General features: G+C 37.0%; 1 protein-coding gene across 7 annotated transcripts in view; it reads left to right on the forward strand.

Moving 5' to 3' along the window:
- Window positions 1–374: 374 nt before the first annotated feature.
- The window catches only part of LOC135704875 (coiled-coil domain-containing protein AGAP005037), a 145,519-nt gene continuing 125,367 nt past the window's right edge, over window positions 375–20,526 (forward strand). For 6 of the 7 annotated variants that reach the window (XM_065226397.1, XM_065226401.1, XM_065226399.1 and 3 more), the window contains exons 1-2: window positions 375–659; window positions 5,335–5,651. In XM_065226397.1, coding sequence (XP_065082469.1) covers window positions 5,564–5,651 — 88 coding nt within the window. In that variant the 5' untranslated portion in view covers window positions 375–659; window positions 5,335–5,563. The remainder of the gene's footprint in view (window positions 660–5,334; window positions 5,652–20,526) is intronic. The other variant, XM_065226398.1, reaches the window with a different exon arrangement.

Consider the following 20,526-nt stretch of genomic DNA (forward strand, 5'->3'; position numbering starts at 1 on the left):
TTGACGCTCGTATATGTCAGTCTCAGAGCACCTAAATTTACATTATTTTTTCTAAGTGTGATGTTATAACTCCCCAGTTTGAACGTAACATAAGTTTGTAAAAATACATTTTGTGCATCTTATTTGACATTAAGGTTTTGTTACTAATGAGTTGATTTTTGGTCTGTATTTTACCATAATAGTTCCATTTATCTGACAGAAGGAACACGACATTTTGGATTCGAGGCGATTTCTATGCCCTTATTTCAAGCGATAGAAATCGTTCGATTGAAATCTTCCCTTGTATATTCAGTTCTACATTTACAAACAGGCACACCCATGTAGGAAGGGTAAATAATGATGTATGCGCACGCATGGTTCTATCGACCGACAGTAACGGTGGAACTTTATCTAATACTATTAATTTCGCTCAATGCAAAAGTGTCGGAGAAAGTGGTTTAATCCTTCGAAATAAAGATATTTTCATCATGAAGTTGAGCATTAACCATCAATACCGCGATACTCCGTAAATGTTTCGTGCTAAGCTTCGCCGCGCGCGTGAAACAAACCGAGGAAAATATCGTACGCCATTGAAGAGCGTGAAGTGCAAAAACAGCAGACTCCGGAGTCTAGATTGAGGCAAATCATCAAACTCTCGAGTGCATGTCTCAGATAAAAATGTAATAAATCCTACGCAAATGCTGCAAATCGTTAATTTACCACCAGTGCAAATGCGATTGAAAGAAAGGAAGTGATTTGTTTCTTTGGAACTAAATTTATTTAAAAATTCAGAATCACAGTGAAAATCATTGAATTTGATATATTCATGATGATGGAAATTTATATTTTCATTAATGATGAAAATTTGGCAGACATTGAAGGGCATGCAGTTTAAGCATTGATAATATCGCAAATTGATGTACGGTACGCTTATCATGATTTTGATAGTAAATTTAAAAAAGTTAATTTTTCGTTTTTCCAGTTATTCTGATTCCATACCCCCACACAAACACACCCATAAGTAGGATAACGCGTATCTATATGAACGGGGTTTTCATTTGTTTGCAGGGCGAAACCTTTGGACATGATTACCTTTAAGAAGTGCAAATCTATGTGCATGACAGTAAAAGATAGGGAGTGACTGGATTAGATTTCATCTATGGTAGCTCGAAAATTTCAGTTCACATTTGTCACATTTTGCTACAGCTTTTTTTTCAAATAAGGCCCTGTATATACAGTTCATCAGCTCTGTTCGTAATTTGTTAGGTTGTTCGACTGGGATGTATGCTGATTTCTTTTTATGGCTTTCTCAGTCTACCCTAGACTGACAAAGCCATTAAAAGAAATCAGTTCTTAATGTATAATATTCAACTGGGGGATGTTTATTAACTACGCAGGCCATATTAATGAAAAATATAAATCCATTTGATTATATGAATACCGTAGTAAGGAGGAGGGTCAATTAATCATTTTTTTTTAGTGGGCTTAAGGACCACGTACAATGGATTCATTTGCGTTTCGTTGACGTAAATTTGACAAATAACCCATGGGTTAACTGTCAAATACATGCAAACTCAAACGCAACGATTTCATTGTGCGGGGCTCTTTAGTATCCACATTTAAACTTTTCGGTGATATAAATTGGCTCACTCTTCTTTGGCTTTATTACATCCCCACTGGGACTTTACGCCGGCCCTATGTTTAGTGTCCTTTGAGCACTTCCACAGTTGTTAAAGTGAAAGCTTTCTAAAAGCCTGTAACTGAAAAATACCTAGACCGGACCGGGAATCAAACCCAGCCGCCTCCAGTATGGTCTTGCTTTATAGCTGCACCTTTACCGACTGAGCTAAGTGAGGGCCCTTAGAAGGATGTAAATTGGCATGATCTTGATATTAATTTCACCAGCAAGTTGTTTGTTTGGTTTTAATTTGCATTATAGCAACTCAAGCTACATTAAATTCGTACCAATTATACTGTTGTTCAATAGCATAGCTTTTTACCTTCATCCAAATATGAATTATATTTTTCATTGATGCCAAATATTGATATTCCTCTTAATTGTGAAACCGAGGTGCATTAATAATTTTGGTATTTTTTATCACAAAAGCCCGATAAAGCTTTGAACGTCAGATTGTGGCTCAGTAAGTATACTTATGTTACGTAGATGTATCAATGTGCCATTTTGAATTGCACTTCTATGATTTTCTCCAATTATTTTTTTACATAATTGGTTTGCACATTTACATCAAGAAAAAACATAATTTAGGTATGGTTGTGAGAAAATTATAGGGAAAATATTTTTTGCACAGGGAAATTCCAGAATCTATACTGAAGACGGTAAAGACCTACGTCGTCATTCTACGTAGACAATTTTTGAGAAGTTTTAGACCCCGCTCCTTTTCCTTGGAAATCATCTATACAAATATTTAAAAAAAAAAATTATCAACCGTGGACATTTGCCAAACCCACTGTCCACGTGGTAATCATCTAAAACAAGACTTACAATATAGACCTGCCTCCTTAACTGCCCAAGCAACACACATCCATCATAATCAGTTTCTGCAACTTGATTGTGACTGAAATAAGTTACATACAGGTAACCCCAACTGTTCAGTAACAAGTGTGCTGCTAGGGTGTCCACGTGGTATTACCCTAAGCAGAATCAACATGAAGAGAGCTTTTTTATAGTCATTTTAACGCTCTTGGGTCATTCGTGACTTTTCCGGGGTTAGATTTGAACTCGTGACTTTGGCGTGAGAGGTATGGATGCTCACCACTACGCTGGGGTGCCCTTTTCAATCAGCTAAAACAAGACTTACAATTCTGCACCACATTTTTTTTTCTATTCTAAATATCAGTTCCATTTATTCCAGTGAAACTATCTGATAGTCACTTAGATATTTTTGCAGATATCTGTAAAATTTTACCGAAATATCAACGTTTGGTAATTATTTCTGTGATACCGAAAGATCTATAATTACCTAAAAAATATGTTTTCACAATACCGAACAAGTTTTTACAAATCGATCTGTATTTTTTTTTGTGAATTTATATTTGTTTTACCGAACATTCGGTATTATTTATGGATAATCTATGATTTTTTGTATATGCATTACCGTTCCTTTTCCGAGCTTTCGGAAATTTTTCGGATTAGGTAATTAAATATAAATTAAAAAAGTTGATATTTTTTCATTTTTTCCTTTAACAGTATTAATTATAGTTTCATGCAATGAAAAACAACTTGGATCTCGCCATGTTGTTCCACTCCCTTCGCAACCCTGGCAATGACACATTTATAAGTACATCGTGTATTAAACAATTGTTTTATAATACTCCCGCAAGATTATTACCATTCTTTCGTCTCGAACATGTAAATTTTGCATGAAATTATTAATTTTTACAATCACTTCCACCTCACGCACGTCAATCACTTGCAAACTTATTTTCAGTTTTGATAAGTAAGATTTTTTGGTAACAGTATATATAACAGACATTACACATTGAATATTTTTCAATATAAAACATCGTCGCTAAAACACTACCGCCATCTGTTGAGTATACTGTGATGGATAATACGCTGATCAGCTGGCGGTAATGTGTAAACGTCAAACGCAAGGGATATTGGCTATGCCCGCCACAGGTGGTGGTACTATCAACTAAAAACATTTAAATTATCAAATAAATGCGTGTTCGATGAACAAATTACCCATGTTATCTCTGTTTGTCTGTGCTTTTATGTTCAAGATATTTCCGTTGACTCTGTCCTGTTGTATCATTGTTGACTACTTTACTGAGTAGAATTGTCATACTTATTGAGGTTATAACACTGTCGTAAATTATGAAGAATACAGTGGATTTCTCAATGGATATGGGTTGATTTTGAATTTTAATGTGATTTTCAGGAATTATTTTTGTCGATGACTTACTTATTAATATAGACTTCTCTGACGTTTGTGAAATGCACAAGTATTAGTGCAGAACTCGGGATAAATTATAAGTATTAGTGCAAGAAAACCTTTGAATTTACCCAAAGTACTACACTAATACTTGTGCAAGTCATAAACGTCAGAGAAGTCTATCATCGAGATTTTTTATATGTGTCAATAAATAAACACAGTTTTTCTTGTTAACAATTCTAGATGTACATTTCAAGAGCTCCTATATGCATTGACCGATTCTCTATATCGACTTTCTCTTTCGCTAATAACTCCGCTGCAAAAACATTCCCTGTTGTGTTTGACGTTTTGGATGTTAGATAAGAACGTTCTTTATCATACTATGTGGCAAAAATAGTACGAAATCTGTTTGCCGTGGTTATCAAAAGAGAAAGTCGATGGAGAAAATCTAGAATTGTTCTGAATAAGGTTTTATTTTGAACAAGACATAAATGAATGGTCAGCTAACATGTTGCAATGCTATCTTGAAGACATTGATATCATTGATAATCATTATGTTTCGAGGGTTCAATTCTGAACCAGGCATTACATATTCTGAATATGATATAAGTTGCAAATGTTCAGTGATACAAATTTGTCCATCCCAATAAGTTTGAGTTTATTTTTCTGACGTAATGAGGGTCGGGGTATGTGAGCTATCTACAAAGTCGGAATTAAAATTCATTCGAAACTTGTAAGAGTGCAATTAAGTATTCATGCCTACTGAAACCTTAATTTAATATTAATCAACCGTGTTCATCTTTCTGCATTAATATTTAATTTGAATTCACACCTCAACTATGTAGGGGAAGCGCACCAGTTGCCTACTTCAAATTTGCTCCACTTTGGGCATGTACCAGTCATGGCTTATGTGATATAAAGGGTAGGGCCAAAATTTGGTGCCATTTCGTGTACGGGATTGTGCTATAAGTGGTGCATATGCCATAACTGGTTTTCTTACCCTATGCTTAACTGAAGTACTTACACGGTGGCCAGACTGAGCAGTTATAACATGTTATAACGGTTGTCAAATAATTGCAACACAGAAGCTTCCATCAAGATAGCGCTATAACATGTTAAAACTCTGTAGTCTGAACGTACTATTATGAAGTTCAAAGTTCTAAAACAGGTATAAAGCTCTGTGGATCATATTTTATATATACAACGAAAACGACACACAAACACAAACACAAATACAAATTATAAATTTCAACAATCCTTCCAAAAACTTAAAACTAGCAAAAGTGCGTGCTATCAGCATCTAAATAGGGGTGGTTGCACATCTCTGAAAATCCTTCCGATTCACTTGCATTTGCTCTCGGTGGTTGTAGATACACGTTTCCAACGTTGGAAAATGGTCTGATGGAGCATTGGGAAATGTGTACCGCGCATGTGGTGCTCACCGGTTTCCTTTTTACAGTGTCCATTTGATGTTGGAGAACTTCGTTCATAAAATCGTTTGATTACATTGATGCGCACACAGTGAATACTGGTGGTACGAGAAGTTGCATAAATAAGAGGAATCAAATCAACAAAGTCTTCAACCCGGTTGTTAATTGTTCTAATTCAAAAAGAAAAACACATCGTAAAAGTGTATCAACGTCTACATCTTTAGAAGCAGAGAAAGTGTGAGCAAAGAAATTTCCAAAATGCTCATTCGGTGGAAGAGTAAAGACAAGAGCTCCTCTTCAAATTCATCTGGCAGTACGAAAAAGAAAAGGAAAGGGCGTGAGGGAGGTAAGTTACTATTGATTAATAGAGTTAGTTTCAATGACATTGCTCGATATTATGAATTAGTTGTACAGTAAACAGTGCCGCAGTGAGGGTTTGCTACGCCTTTAACAAACCAAGAAAATGACACCCCTTTCCTACTTGATTTAGCCTGGATTCGAAATAGAGGGGGTTATTCTTAACATTTCTTCACTTCTAGATTTCTATATTTTAGCTAAGCCCGTGATATAAAATTTGTATGTGTAGCATTTTATGATGTAGCCCATAGCTTAAAAAAAATCACAGCTCACAACTTCTTACTCGATATTCCTCTATCTCAGTTCTGGTTTTGTCTTCCCTAGCCTCGGTGTCTGCACAGTCCTGGGTTACATAGTAAGATCTTGTTCATTGCTGAAGAAACGCTTTTGCTGAGCAATTTGGCACACTGTGGGTAGTATCCTGGAAACTTAAGCTCAACCTAATAGTTATATGAAGAGATGAGGCCGAAGATTACTTCCTGCTCTGGTACAATCAGGGGCATAATGATTTCGAGAAGAATTTGTAACTTTAAAATCAATTTATTTCAAACGGGAATTACAATTTCAAATCCAAGTAGCTAGCCGCCCAGGGATGCCAAAATCGAAGACATGTCTTCATTTTGATGGCTTTAGAATTCGGTGAAGGTATTTTTTCTCCCGCAAATTAATCCAAGTTACATATGTTTCTAAGCTCTCTTAATTCTATGAATCATCTATGAACTTCTTCAAGCACATGGAAAGACCCTTAACCTTTTCTATGAGTATTCCTGAACATCATAATGATCTAGGTAGGACGCTGAAATTAAACGGAATCCTCTGAACTTTTGAAATTTTTTGAAGTAAGGTCTTTGAATAACGAAACTCTCTGAAGTTCGAAGTAGTTATCTGAACTATTCCGAAAATTTCGGTGCTTTTATGAAGTTTACTGAGCTTCTGATCAATTCGACGAACTTCTACGAAGTTAGATGAACTTTCATGAAATTCCCTGCACTTTTATGATGTTTTACAAAGTTCCTCGATCTACTACGAAGATCACTGCACGTGCACACTGTTGTACAGAGTTCAATGTACTTTTAAAAAATATCTTTTAAGTAGTACTAATCCATTTCAATGCAATGGAATGCCCTATAGAAAAGATCTGTGAACATTTGTGAGGTTTCGGGATATCCAATAAACACAAAGATCCCACTTCTTAACAATATAATTCTCTTTATTTTTCAGTCGTTGGTTTTGTAACGTTCTCCATTAGTTCATAATGTATTTTTCTAGTATTTTGAAAATAAAACATCTCTTTTGTTTAGAACTTTTTTTTCCAATTCAAGATAAACATTCAAAGATCCCTTTTCGATTCGAAAAATCCAATCCATCGCATGCTATAATGTTACAGCAGTTTTAAAATTTGTATATAATTACCGTTTCCAATACAATAGGCCTTTTGAGTTCAAGGTTGAATCATTATATGGCCAATAGGTGAACTTGTCCAAAATGATTCAATGAATCGTGGTAGGTGTTAAACATGATGATTCTGAGAATTTGATGGATCGAGAGTTCGTTAAAATTAATTTCTCGTTCACTTTCAATAATTGTCGGCTAGAGAGCAGAAGTTAGTCTAGTGATATTCCTTTTTGGTTTTTCTAATTAAAGGGGTGTTTAAATTTTGACGGAAATTATTTATTTTCATTTGCTCTACATTGAATTTGAATTTTGCTCTAAATTGAATTTAATTGTTTCCTTTTGTTCCTTTTAACTTGTTTTACAACAATAGTATTTGGCGTGTTACAATCACAAATACTCTGCTCTTGTGCATTGTACGTTTATTACAAAAGGTAATAATTTATTGAATTCCATTTTATTATATATTTTTTCTAAAATTTAATTCTCGTTGGACAGTGAGCGTTCATCGGACGTTTTTTATACGGGCTAGAAACCCGTAGACAATCCCTCGGTCATTTATTTGGCTTCCGTACACGTGGTGTGCTTCTGGTGCAACTGCTTTGTGGCCTTCCAGTTTCTGGCAGTAAAACGGGGCGAAAGGTTTTTCCGTTGGCCTGCTTTGCGAATCCTGACGTGGTAGTTTCATTCCGTTCCATACTGGTTGCGTAACGGAATCAGAGTACGTGAAGGCCACTTGGAGCACGTTGGTTACCTCGAACGGATGATCTGGTAGAGTACCAACGTCCACCGATGACTTCCCCCGCACCTTTAGTTCGGCCGTTGTTTCCGTGAGCATCCACCGTCGATGCTACATCCCTGGTGCGTCGAAATCTCTTTCATTACGAACGAAACCGTCGCTACACCGTGAAATCATAGCACAGTATACGTGCGCTCCCCGTTTGCCGCACTGTCAGCTGCCAGCACATCAGTAAAACCTAAAGCCTTACAGTAAAAGTATGGACGTCTGTCAAAAGTTGTTCCAATCGAACCGTCAAAATGCACCGCTTTGCTCGATTGGAACAGCTTTTTTTCAGTTTTGTGGTGACAGTCGTTCATACTTTTACTGTAGGGCTTTAGTAAAACCCCGCGCAGGTATGTTTCATTCATGGCCATGACTCAATACAACACACACACTCACACACCAGAATTAAGTAAAGATGGACAATATACATAAAATGAATTCAACATAGACTACCGTTCTAGATAAACATTTCAAAAGGTCCTATCTGCTTTGATCGATTCTCTTCGTCGACTTTCTCTTTTGATAACCATGGCTATGCAAACTGATTTCGTGCTATTATTGCCGCTTAGTTCGATATATAAGGTTCTTATTGAGCATCCAAAACGTCAAACACAACAGGGAATGTTTTTGCAGTTGAGTTATTAACAAAAGAGAAAGTCGATGAAGAGAATTGGTCAATGCAGATAGGACCTCTTGAAATGTTCATCTAGCGTTGTATGTTCATTTACGTTCAAGAGCCTTGTGGTAAATCAGTCCACCGGGTGACTTCTGCGTTACGCTCCGCTTTGCGTTCGTTTTCGGTTGCAATCATTTTTAGTTCACTTTCATTGCGTTTGAATTCACCTCGAAACCGTTAGGAAAACCCTAGCGTTTTGCTCTCCTGCAACAATAGCTAAGTCGGGCAGCCTTAGAAAAACACGACCAGTTTAAGCTCTATGAAGTTTCCAGAATAGGTTCTCAGTGTTCTGAATTTCTATTATGTTTCTTGAACTTCTACTATGTTCATGAAGTTTTACGAAATTGCCTGAAGATTTATAAAACTTCCCTTTTTTTTCGTTGATTTGTTTTCCGTCGATCTTGTTTTCCGTACTGAGTACCAATGCTACGGATGCCAGGAAGGCAGCTCCCACAACTAGACCCTACCTATCGACCCATAATCAACTCATGTACAGATGACCAACGGCTTTACTTCCGTGATTAGAGATTTTATGCCTTAAAGAACCCCGACGGCGCCGACTGGAATTGAACCCAGGTGTTTTGGAGTGAGGGGCAATCACGTTTACCACTACACCACCGGTGCCGCTATATATAAGTATGCCTGATCTTCATTGAAATTCCTTGACTCTAAAGATTCTTTTTGAGAACAAAGTTTGATGAAGCTCTGCAAAGAACACTAAACTTTTACAACATTTAAAGAATCTTCAATATAGTTCTCAGTACTCATACGGAGATCGCTGACTTTCTACAAATTTAATTGAACTTTTATATAGTTCACAGAAATTTAAAAAAAAGTTATCTTAAATTATATAAAGTTCAATATAATTCTACAAAGTTTGCAATAATTCTTCAGAATTTACTGCATTTCAAGAAAGTTTCCTGAACTTCGTTATTTTCTGAACTTCCACGTAATTATTTATGAAGTCCCTTGAAACTCTGAAACATCCTATGAACTTTAACGAAGCTCCCGGCTACGACATATTTAAAAAATTTCTGTATTTACACCAAAAATTGTGATTTTTTTTAAAGTATGCCATTCGATTACCTATAGCTTGAAACGGATAATGTGATTGGAATCAAGTCGATAGGTTGTATCGTTGTCGAGAAATTGTTAAAAACGTACCGTGTAAATCGCGAAAAACTGTGTAAAAAAATGTGTAAAAAAACCGCGTAAAAAGACTTCAGTGTATAAATTTGCAATGGCCTAATTTATATTTAACAGTTCGATTGGGGAATTTCTTTTTACCTACCACGGACAACCAACCAAACCAATCGCGACTAGAAGAGGACTCGCATGCAAACTTAAGGCTCTAGTATTAGAGAATAAACTGACAGTGGGCATGCATAAGGGCGTATACGCGATGATCGATTATCTTCATCGGTTTTCTCTTTGCATTGCTACAGCTAAGCGAAACAATTTTCTAGAATTTGTGCCATGCAGTGCTGTAACAGGTTGTATTGGCTATCAAAAGCTCTAGAAAACGCACCGAGAAACGCTAAGTTATTAACGCGAGTTATTAACAGAATAGAAAATCGATCATCGCGTTTACGCTCTTATGCGTCAGGAAAGGCGTCTATTCCAGGAAAATGAGGCTTGGCTGATTTTAACCAAGGTTCTGTGACCCGTCTGTCGATGGCGAGGCTCTTCGGGGTTGGAGTTCCCACGTGGTACACTCAAACGAACGTCAACGTTCTGACAAAAGCAACTCGATCTCGACTTCTCCGATCGATCTGCTTTCCGTCTGGGATGTACTGTTCGGTCACGGTCTGGATATTCCCACGTGGTTTTTTTTTCGGTCAGACAAAGTTCCGGGCTTCACTGGCTCTTCCAACAGATTGCTTCGGCCCGACAGATGCTTGCGGCTCCACTGGCACTTCCAGCGTGGCACAACTTCAGCCCGACCTGGGCTTGGCACTACTCTTTCGGCTCCACGAACCTGATTTGGCCATCACGACCCGTTGGCCTATTTTCGGACACTCCTACGTCAATCTCTCTTGCCGAGATTCCGATCACACCACACGAACGTTTTTTCCACTGTTAAATTTGATTAGTAGTTTTTTGTTTTGTTTAAAATTTAATGCGGACTTTGCCGTCTTTTGTTTTTATTTACAGGGAGCGGAATGCTTTAAATAAAACAGCAAAAAAGGTTATATTCCATTTAATTCCACTTAATTAATTTTGGTGTTGATGACAGATACTCGGACAGATACGCATTTCGACTACAACTTGCAGTCTTCATCAGTGTCATTCCCACTAAAGAACTTATCAAAACCTAACCCTCTTAAGTACTCATCCTCCAGGTAAAAATGTCAATATCAGAGGTATAAAAATGAAACTACAATGTGTAGAATCGAAACCTGCCAGCCATTGTACTGGCACCGTCAAAACATACTGCAATCTCCTGCTCCCAAGAAATATGTATCATTGTCAGGACCTCAGCAATAGTATTGAAGATGGTCGTCGCGTCTGTTTTCAACATCGTTTCCGTCGGCCGATCATTATCAATATACCTGATAACAATCGTGAACTGCTCGTGGTGGCCACAATCGCTCGTCTCATCTGCAATGAGTGCCACTGGTTTTCCTCACAAGGTTTTCGCAATGCTCTGCAAAGTTACATTGATTGATTGATTTATCTTTATTAGGGAGGCTCGCAAAGTTACATTGTGCAACGACGTAATCATGTCATTTTGAATACGGTTACTTGTGTACTGGCAATTTTTGGCAACTTCCGCTAAGTGTTTTTCCAGCACAGGATCGTAGTTAGCCACCAACCGCTCCTTCCGAATGTCCACGAAATGGTCGGCCACTTTTGCAAAGTATGCGCAATATCGATTAAAAGTTCCACTATATAGCGATTTTGTAACCGCTTTGCTTCTCTAGCAACAATCATAGCTGTGGTCCAGTTCTTCGTCGATACCCTTTCTGGTTTTGAAATTCTTCCACGCTTCCATACTACCAACTATCACTGCGATTGTGTATGCCCAGCAAATCGATCGCTTTCTTCCAATTTCAGAACCCTGTAGGAATCGGACAACTTGGGTCATCCGAAAAGACCGGCAGCAAAATGATTGATTGTGTAGAATTGGTTCTGAAAAATCCAGAATAACATTAAAAATAGTTTTTGAAGATTCTAAAATTTCTTGGAAGTTACATGAAGTTGCAGTCCGAATAATATTTTGATAGAAAATTGTTGTAATAATTTCTTTACAGGTTAAAAATATAAACCAAAGAAAATATATTCCTCAAGGTACTGGTATCATCTTTTATTCAGTTACCTTTCTGAAATTTTTTGCGGTACGTTTTTGTATATTTTGAAGGCATCGTTTCAGTTTATTTTTGACTATTTCAAGGTTTTGTAAGCCCTTATATGCTGTTGTAGTTACACTTTACTATTACCGTTGCGAGTACGTTGAACTTGGTCATTTTCAGCGAAAATTGTTAAAAAAATTTTTTTTCAAATTTTAACCTAATTGCCAAAGCTTATAGGATCATTCAAAAGGTTTAAAAAATATGTAACTTGGAACAAAAGTTCACAAAACAATTTTGACAAGCGAGTACAGTATTGATAACGGAATGACGACTTGTGGGAAGGATTGAGCATGTCAACCCTGTCTCAAAGTTCCGCCAGTTGAGGTGACTGAAAATGATGCCGAACATTCAACATGTTTTAAAGATGCTATAAAAGGACAAACCTGAATTTATTGCAACGCACAAAAAAAGCTGTAACTTTTAAACCACGGTATCAAATGACTTCAAATTTTCAGAGAAGATTATTAGACGAATTTTTAGTAAGACAACAATACACCAAGGTTCAATGGCAAACTAATACCCACTTTTCAATTAGGGAATCCAAAAGCTGTCTTTGAACTCTGTACAGTTGTGAAATAGTTCATCCTCAGAATTCCTAGAGGTTCATTTCGAAATTTTTAGAACATGAGCTCTTTTGAAATTCTTCTCAGAAGTCCTCTGGAATTATTTTTAGAACTCTTCTTGACTAAAACTGAAATTCCCTTAGAGTTTCAGAAGGATTTCCTCAGTATTATCCAAAAAATTGTTCCCGGAATGAGCTAGAAATTATCGGTACTCCCTTGAAATTTTCCTCAAAATCCCTTTGGAATTTCACTCAAAATTTAATTTTCTCGGTATTCTTTTAGGAATTATCTTGAAACTATCTGCAGGATTCACTAGAAATTTTTAGCAGAATTTTCTTGGAATACTCTCCAGAAATCTTTTGGAATTTCCTCAGAATTCAATATCCTTGAGGTTCTTCTCGGATTTTTTAGAACTCTCCTAAGAGCTCTTTTGAAATTATTCTCAAAAATCCACTGGAATTATATTTAGAACTCTTCATGATTTTTTCTCAGAACACTTTGGAACTGAAATTTCTTTAGAGTTTCCATTTTTTCCTGGAATGAGCTAGAAATTATCCTCGGAATTCGCTTGAAATTTGCTTAAAATTCCTTTGGAATTTCACAAAAAACAATGATTTTCTCGGTATGCTTTTCGAAATTATCTTGGAACTGGGACAAACCACTTAAGGCTGAAAGTCTCCGCAAAATTTTCATTAAATTCTCCCCAGAAATGTTTTGAATCTGCCCTAAAAATTCAATATCCTTAAGGTTCTTCTCGGAATATTTCAGAACTGTTTTTTTTTTTCAGAGGACACTTTGGAACTGAAATTCCCCTAAAGTTTCAGAAGAATTTCCTCAGTATTCTCCATAATTTTTTTTTCCCAGAACGGGCTTGAAATTATCCTCGGAATTTTCTTGAAGTTTTTCTCAACATTCTTTTGGAATTTCATTCAAAATTTGATTCTCTCGGTATTCTTTCCGAAATTCAGTATTATTTTCGAAACGTTGTCCGTCCATTCACCAAAACGTTGTAGTTTTTCTACCAGAAATGTTCAATAAAGCTTGCCCCTCCATTCACCAGAACTGTGCAATTTTTACATCCCGAATTTTCAATTCAGCTTGCCCCTCCATGCAGCAGATTGTTGCTAATCTTACACCAGAAATTTTCAATACAAACTTACCCCCAGAAAATTTTACACCATAAAATTTCAATAGACCAGAACGATGCAAATTTTCCACCGTTAATGTTTAATAAAAATTGCTTCCCCAATCTTCTGATTGGTGCAGACTGCAGATTTCCTTTTCCATTTCCAGCAGACATTTTCAATATAGCTTGATTCTCCTCTCATCAGAATGTTGCAGGTTTTCCATAAAAAAAAAACTTGCCCTATTTTCAGATTTTTCATCATAAATTTTCAGTAAAGCAGCTTTCCTTCAATCATCAGAATGGTGCAAATTTTACACCAGAAATTATTATTAAAGTTTGTTTCTCTATTCAGTAGAAGGATGCAAATTTAAGACCAAAAAAATTCCGAAACGCTTGCCCATCCGTTCGCCAGAACGGTGCAGATTTTCCACAAGAAATTTTCAATATAGCTTTATTTTAAATAAAGCTTGTGGCTTCATTTACCAGACCAGTGCAATTTTTCCACCAGAAATTTTCTGTTCATTTCATTTATCAGAGCGATGCAAATTTTGCACCAGAAATTTTCAATAAAGCATGCTCCTCCACTCACCAGAACGTGCTCCAAAAATTGTCAGTGAAGTTTATTTCACCATGCACCTTTGTGGTGCAATTTTGAGGCTTTGCCTCTTCATGCACCAAATTATTCCACCAGAAATTTTCAGTTAAATGTGCACCTCCAGAGTTATTCATTTTGATTAGTCCCTCCATGCATCCACCATTTCAAAGGAATTGACAAAATAAAAGGTTTTCAGTGCCCTTATATTATGAAATGAAGTTATTTTACCGTAAAATCATGTTATCAATAAATCCAGTTATTTTACATCATAATTTTGTAAATGTGGAAATAAAAATCTTATTCATAAAAGAGGGGGCAATTGCCCCTCTTGCCCCACCCTGTGCACGCCAATGCGTTGAGGTATCGTAGAGTCCTCGTCGCCTCAATCCAATATGCTTCGGTAGGTTGACTAACCTTTCCCCATAATAGAAGCTGCAATCGAAATATCACATCAAATACAAAGTACAACGGGACACGCTCCTCTTGTTTTTGTCTTATGTAACATGCAGTGTCCACGGTCCTCGTGGTCCTCCTTCGTCCATGCAAAATCCATGCATGGAAAATCGTTCCAACATCAACGGACCTCCATGAAGGATAATCTGATCCTGAAACAAACAGCTCGATCGTGCCTCTTCGTGTCTGCGGCATACAGAATTCGAGATGCGGCCTCGGAACCTATCCGTGGGTCGAGATTGGGATTCGTAGGAAATATGTATGAGAAACAGGACATATGTAGGTACTAGATACAGAAACAATGCTAAAACAGATAGCACATGTGCATGTGCTTTGGAAGCTGTGAGAATAGAGGGGTGTATCACATCGATCGCATGATCGCATGATCCACTTAGGGCCTGTTCATAAACTACGTAGACAGTTTTTTTGGGATTCTTGATCCCCCCTCCCCCTGCGTAGACAATTGTCCATACAAATGTTTTTAAATTTGTATGGACCAAGGATAATTGTCAACCCCCCCCCCCCCTCTTAACTGTCTACGTAGTTTATGAACAGCCCCTTACCAATTATGTATGTTCAGAAGCCAATGAAGGGAATTTGGTGCGCATTTTAAGCTGATGTGAGCCCTGTTTGTTAACATGTTATTCATCCAGATTTATCCGATTTTGTCAGGCGTACTATGATTGAAATTGCTATTGCAACTTACATGCAAACTTAACTCAGATCAATTACGCTAAATGTGAAACTGAAAGAACTGAATTAACGTCTAAACAATAAGTTTTACAGCCAAGGTATACAAGCATGAAAGTTGTTGTTCACGGTTACCTAACCACTTGTGATCAAAGTTTTTCTGAAAAAAATATTTGGCATAGGTTTCCTACAAAACAAGTACATACATGCCAGTATATTTTGGTGAAAGTCAGTTAACTCTTAATTTTATAATTTTTTGAATATTTTAGGCCCCTACTTTCTTCAAAGAAGTTATTCTGCACACCTTGCAGCAGCCATACAAAAATTTTATGAAAAAGTTTTAAAGTTTTTTTTGATGAGTTATGACCGTTCAAAGATGAAAATGAGTCATTTGAAATTTTTCACGAAAGTGCATCGGGTCATCCTGTCATGAGCAAATGAGCTGTTTTTTTTTGTACAAAAGCTATTGGGGTATACCGTAGAACTCCGTTAGTTTGAATAGCTAAAATGGAAATCACAAGGTGCTCTTTTAGAATTTGTTTAACTGGTACTCCAACTCCAACATAACGCCATTGGGCACCTGTGTTGCATACATCTGATAACATTACGAAAAAATGGGACAGTCTAATACGCATGACCCGAAAGTTTTCTAAGCAGATATGCTAAATTGATTTTGATATGCTTGACTTATATGGATCGACGAGTAACAATCGTTAATAGCATTCGAAGCGTGGTATCCCGAGCAGGAAAAAATAACTGATGAATACCTAATTCTGATCTGATACCAACATTTGGTGTTGATCAGCATGACATAAGAGGTAAAATACCAAAGAATAATGAATCCTGATGAATGTGGGCGTCTTAGTGGAATACCTGTATAAAGAGATAGAGAAGGATTAGTAATTTCCATTTAATTCCACTACCTTATTTGCTTACCCTTGACAGATACGCGTGTTTCGTCTACAATGTGCAGACTTCTTCAGTGTCTTGTCTGCCGAGTATTAGCACCGACGAACCGACGTGACAGCTCATACGCCGAAGACGCCATATTTAAAATACGTTAAAAACAGGGGGCGACCCCGGCGTAGTGGTTAACATCCATACCTCTCACGCCAAAGTCACGAGTTCAAATCTCACCCCCGGACAAGTCACGAATGACCCAAGAGTGTTAAAGTGACTATAATAAAAAAAAAATACGTTAAACACTACCGACATCTACTCATCCGATCGCGTCATACCATGAGCAAGGACACGAACCCACGTATAATTAACCACTTCATTCGGCAGATAAAATGACGTTTACTACCACTCGAACTTTGACGGTGAAGCCATGATGTAAACAAATGAACTTGTCCTGACAACCAATGCCTACTGTGATTGTTTACACTCTTAGCTTGAAATTTTACTCAAAATATGCCTAACCTTTATGCAAAAAACCAGTGAATCTAAACACATAAAGCAACCAACGATACAGCAAAACGGTTACTACAACTGTCATGACAAACTCGCTCTGTAACATAGCTTGATCGGAGTGGTAGAAGGATAATGATATATTGCTTGCCTGTTTTGTTGCAATATACATGGATGATGACATCGAGAAAAGAAATAACACAAAAAAAATCCCATTAACACACGTGTATCATCTTCGGCTTTATTTCGTGAGTGAGCTGTGTCGCACTGTGCTTGTCATGAAAAAAATAAAGAAGATTATATCACTATAGCTTCCCACTTCTGACATAGCGTTATCAGTCCTCCATTGATCACTTGTCTTTTTTTCATTTCAAGATATTTTTGAATAACTGGCTTTAACGGACCTCATCCAGTTTCTTTCTTTATCCACTTGCATCCGCACTGAAAATAAAATTTCGTTTATACAACGAAATCGCTCGTTTGTTCTGCGAATTTATTCGTTGTTTTCTGCAACGAAATGGATTTGTACATTGTATGAAGCTAGTTTCGTTAGAACTGCCACACTCGCTATCGCTACACCCAACCAGCGGGCTACAAGTGTTGGTTGTGGAAACCGAAAAATGTGGAGTGTGTTAGTGAGGATGGGTCATTGGAAGGAATAAATATGACAAAAAAATTATAATAGTCTTCAGACCGGACCCGACTTATGAACCTTGCGATCGTCAGATCTGTGCTTTATCCATTGTTCTATCTGTGCTGTGAGAAATGGTAAAGCTAAAGGCAAATAAGAAGCACACATGGAACGGAAATTCGATTTCGCTTGCTTTTTCTGCTGCTTGCATGTAATTTTTTTATCTAACATAAAACCACCGCGACGAGTAATTTGATTTATTGTTGTAGCTTGCATGTATTGGTCAAACCGACAATATTTCTAAAAAAAATGTCCCATCTCCAACACACAATCAGCACTTTAGGAGACAATAAGCGCTGTTGTTGGTTTGAGTGTACGAAGATGTATTTGTATATTATACGAATAAGGCGTAATATTGACATTACGCCAGATGACAGGAAAAACGAATGTATGTACGATATTCATTTTTACGAAACGGTTTTCAGAGAAATAACGAAAATACATTTTCAGTGCGATTAGTTTTCGATTTGGATGTATATTTTTAAAGGGATACAAATTTCTCTTACATAACCTTCTTTCACTACGGATCAAGACTGCACCATTGCACTATCAGATATCAGGCGGACAAAAATCAAAAAATAGACTCACCAATCCTTTTACGAAATATTTAGTTGATAGTAAACTAAGAGAAACCCAAAGTAAAAAAGCGAGAAAAATGTGCGCTTTTCGAAGCAAACATGCGCTTCAAATTGAAATCAATTTTAGACAATTATAAAAAAAAACTACAAGATTGTTCAACCTCGTTTGAAAGCTAATGAAATAAATTTCAAACGATTTCTAACTTTCGAACGACAAGTTTATACTTGTTGATTTCGACTATGTGAAGCAACTCCAAATATAAAGAATGACATAGGGAAAATGTCTCTAATGTTGGCCTATGGATCTAAGATTGGGCCCATCGCTAAAAATCTGCTATTTATCAATTTTATCTAGATGAACGCGTTATTGGGACGTTAATAATAGATATTTTTGGTTGCTATTGAAAATTTAGTCGATTGCTGAATTTATGTATGGGCCCAAATTAGGGGCACTAAGGCCGACATTACCTGCATTTCCCCTATATAAATTTGAGGAAGGATTTACATCAATTGAAGAGGCATTGCATTACAGCATATCTCCTTTTCATGTTTGGATACGATTTTTTGAATGCCTTTTGCATATTGCATATAGGATGGAAATAAAGAAATGGAAGGTTCCAAAACCATTGACGGAACTAAATGTAGAAAGAAATAAACGTGGAACGACACAACTTTACGAAAAATTTGCAGTAAGAGTAGATCACCAGCACGACAGGAAACATTTTACGCTTTTAAGCTCTGCGTTGAACATTGATGGAGAATTAATTGTCAGATTTCGAAATATTTTAATTAATCATGTTTTGTTTTTTTGACATCCTCCACATCCAGAGGGCCAGTCACTTTCGAATGTATGGGAATGGTAGGAAACCATTTGGAAAGGCATTGAAATTTTCAGTTTTTATTCATTATCGTCTTTATGGGCAGTTTTAGATGCACAAAAATTGCACGAGTACATTACTATGGTGGTAAGGTAAACACTCGTTTATTTGTTTCCTTCTATGAAAGCATGTTTAGTCACAAATCGTGGATTTTCTGATATTCTCCATACTGTAAAAATGATTTTCCTACCACTGAAGGGGCGACATCTCTCGGATCTTCAGTATAGCTACTACTTAAATCATATAATTAATTAATTGCTATTAACTGCCAAGAACCCGGAAAAAATCTATACATATTGCAATGAAACATACCGGTTCTATCTTAAATTGTATAATTGGTATAACATTCCTGCAATCATGCACAAAGTTCTCGCTCATGCTGTTGAAATAATTATACATTCACCAGCACGGAGGCGAACCAGCCTCAGGCTGAAAGCCTCCCTGATAAAGAAAACTTAACTTAACTTACTTTCACCATTAGCGGAAGAGGCAGCAGAGAGTTAACATAAACAATTATAAAAATATCGAACACATCATGCAACAAAACGATCAAGAGTAGATAATTTACATGATATCTTCACTAGTGCCATGAATGAATCGGACCGACTGATCTGTTACCGTTTGGGTACTTTGTCCTATGGAAAAAGCTCGAGCAGAGTGATAGCAGTGCTATAAAGAGCGAGCACTCAACCGAACGAGACAGAAATCCACTAATATACTGCTGTTCGGTGCGCTCATGGCTGAGTACCATGATAGTTTACACACCTAATTTTGAGTTCAAGTTTGAGCAAAATGAATTACTGAAGTGAATCCAGCAAAAGCAAGTATTGCTGTAAAACCAGTAATCGGTATTATTTTGCTGATTGTTCCAGCTAACAGAATTAAATGTCATAATCAAGATCGGTTCTATCGTTGGCAGCTGCGAGCTATGAGATAATTTTTCAGTCGGTTGAAAAATTAATAAGTGCGCACCATAAATTTATCACTAGACAATCAATAATGCTGCGGAAGTCATGAAGTAAGCGTAAAATTCAAACTTTAAGCTGTTTTGTACCAAGGCTCCTTTTTATTTTTACAGTCAGGCAAAATTTCATCGGTAACCCATCAAGAGTGCATACAGCTGCATCGATTTTCGGTTTAAATTCGCGCAACCGAAATCCAGCACATAATGTGATGTGATACACGAACATATTATCATATAATAAACTGAATTCTGATAAAAATGTGATTTCTGTAAAACAAAACAAACGAAAATTGCTCTTCTTCCAGCAAAACGATTGCCAATCGATTTTACTGGATAATCGGTACATTTTGCTGGTTTTTCAGTTAAGTGCTGTCAAATTAGCTCTGAATCAATTTGCTGGCCGTTCAGCAAAAACATTTTGCTGGAAGGATTGCTGGATTTCCAACTCGGCAAAATCCAGAAAAATTTTGCTGGTTTCCAGCGATTAAAAATGGGTGTTTAGGTGACCGTGTTTGTATTTGCTGATCAGTGTCTCCTATTTGTCAGGAGCCGACTAGAGCTCCGTCTCTTTAGCTCGAGCTAGTCGCCGCAAAAGAGGCTGATGGATAGCCCACCCCTTCTGGTCCCCGTGGCTTTAGACTAGGGACCTGGGGCATCGTAGTTTTAGAGAGAGAGCACACGCGGTGTGTAACAGATCAGTTCCATTTGCAT

Source organism: Ochlerotatus camptorhynchus, unplaced genomic scaffold (genome assembly GCF_037179485.1).
Source record: "Ochlerotatus camptorhynchus isolate MF236.1 unplaced genomic scaffold, CSIRO-AGI_Acam_v1.1 ptg000250l, whole genome shotgun sequence".
Lineage (NCBI taxonomy): Eukaryota > Metazoa > Arthropoda > Insecta > Diptera > Culicidae > Ochlerotatus > Ochlerotatus camptorhynchus.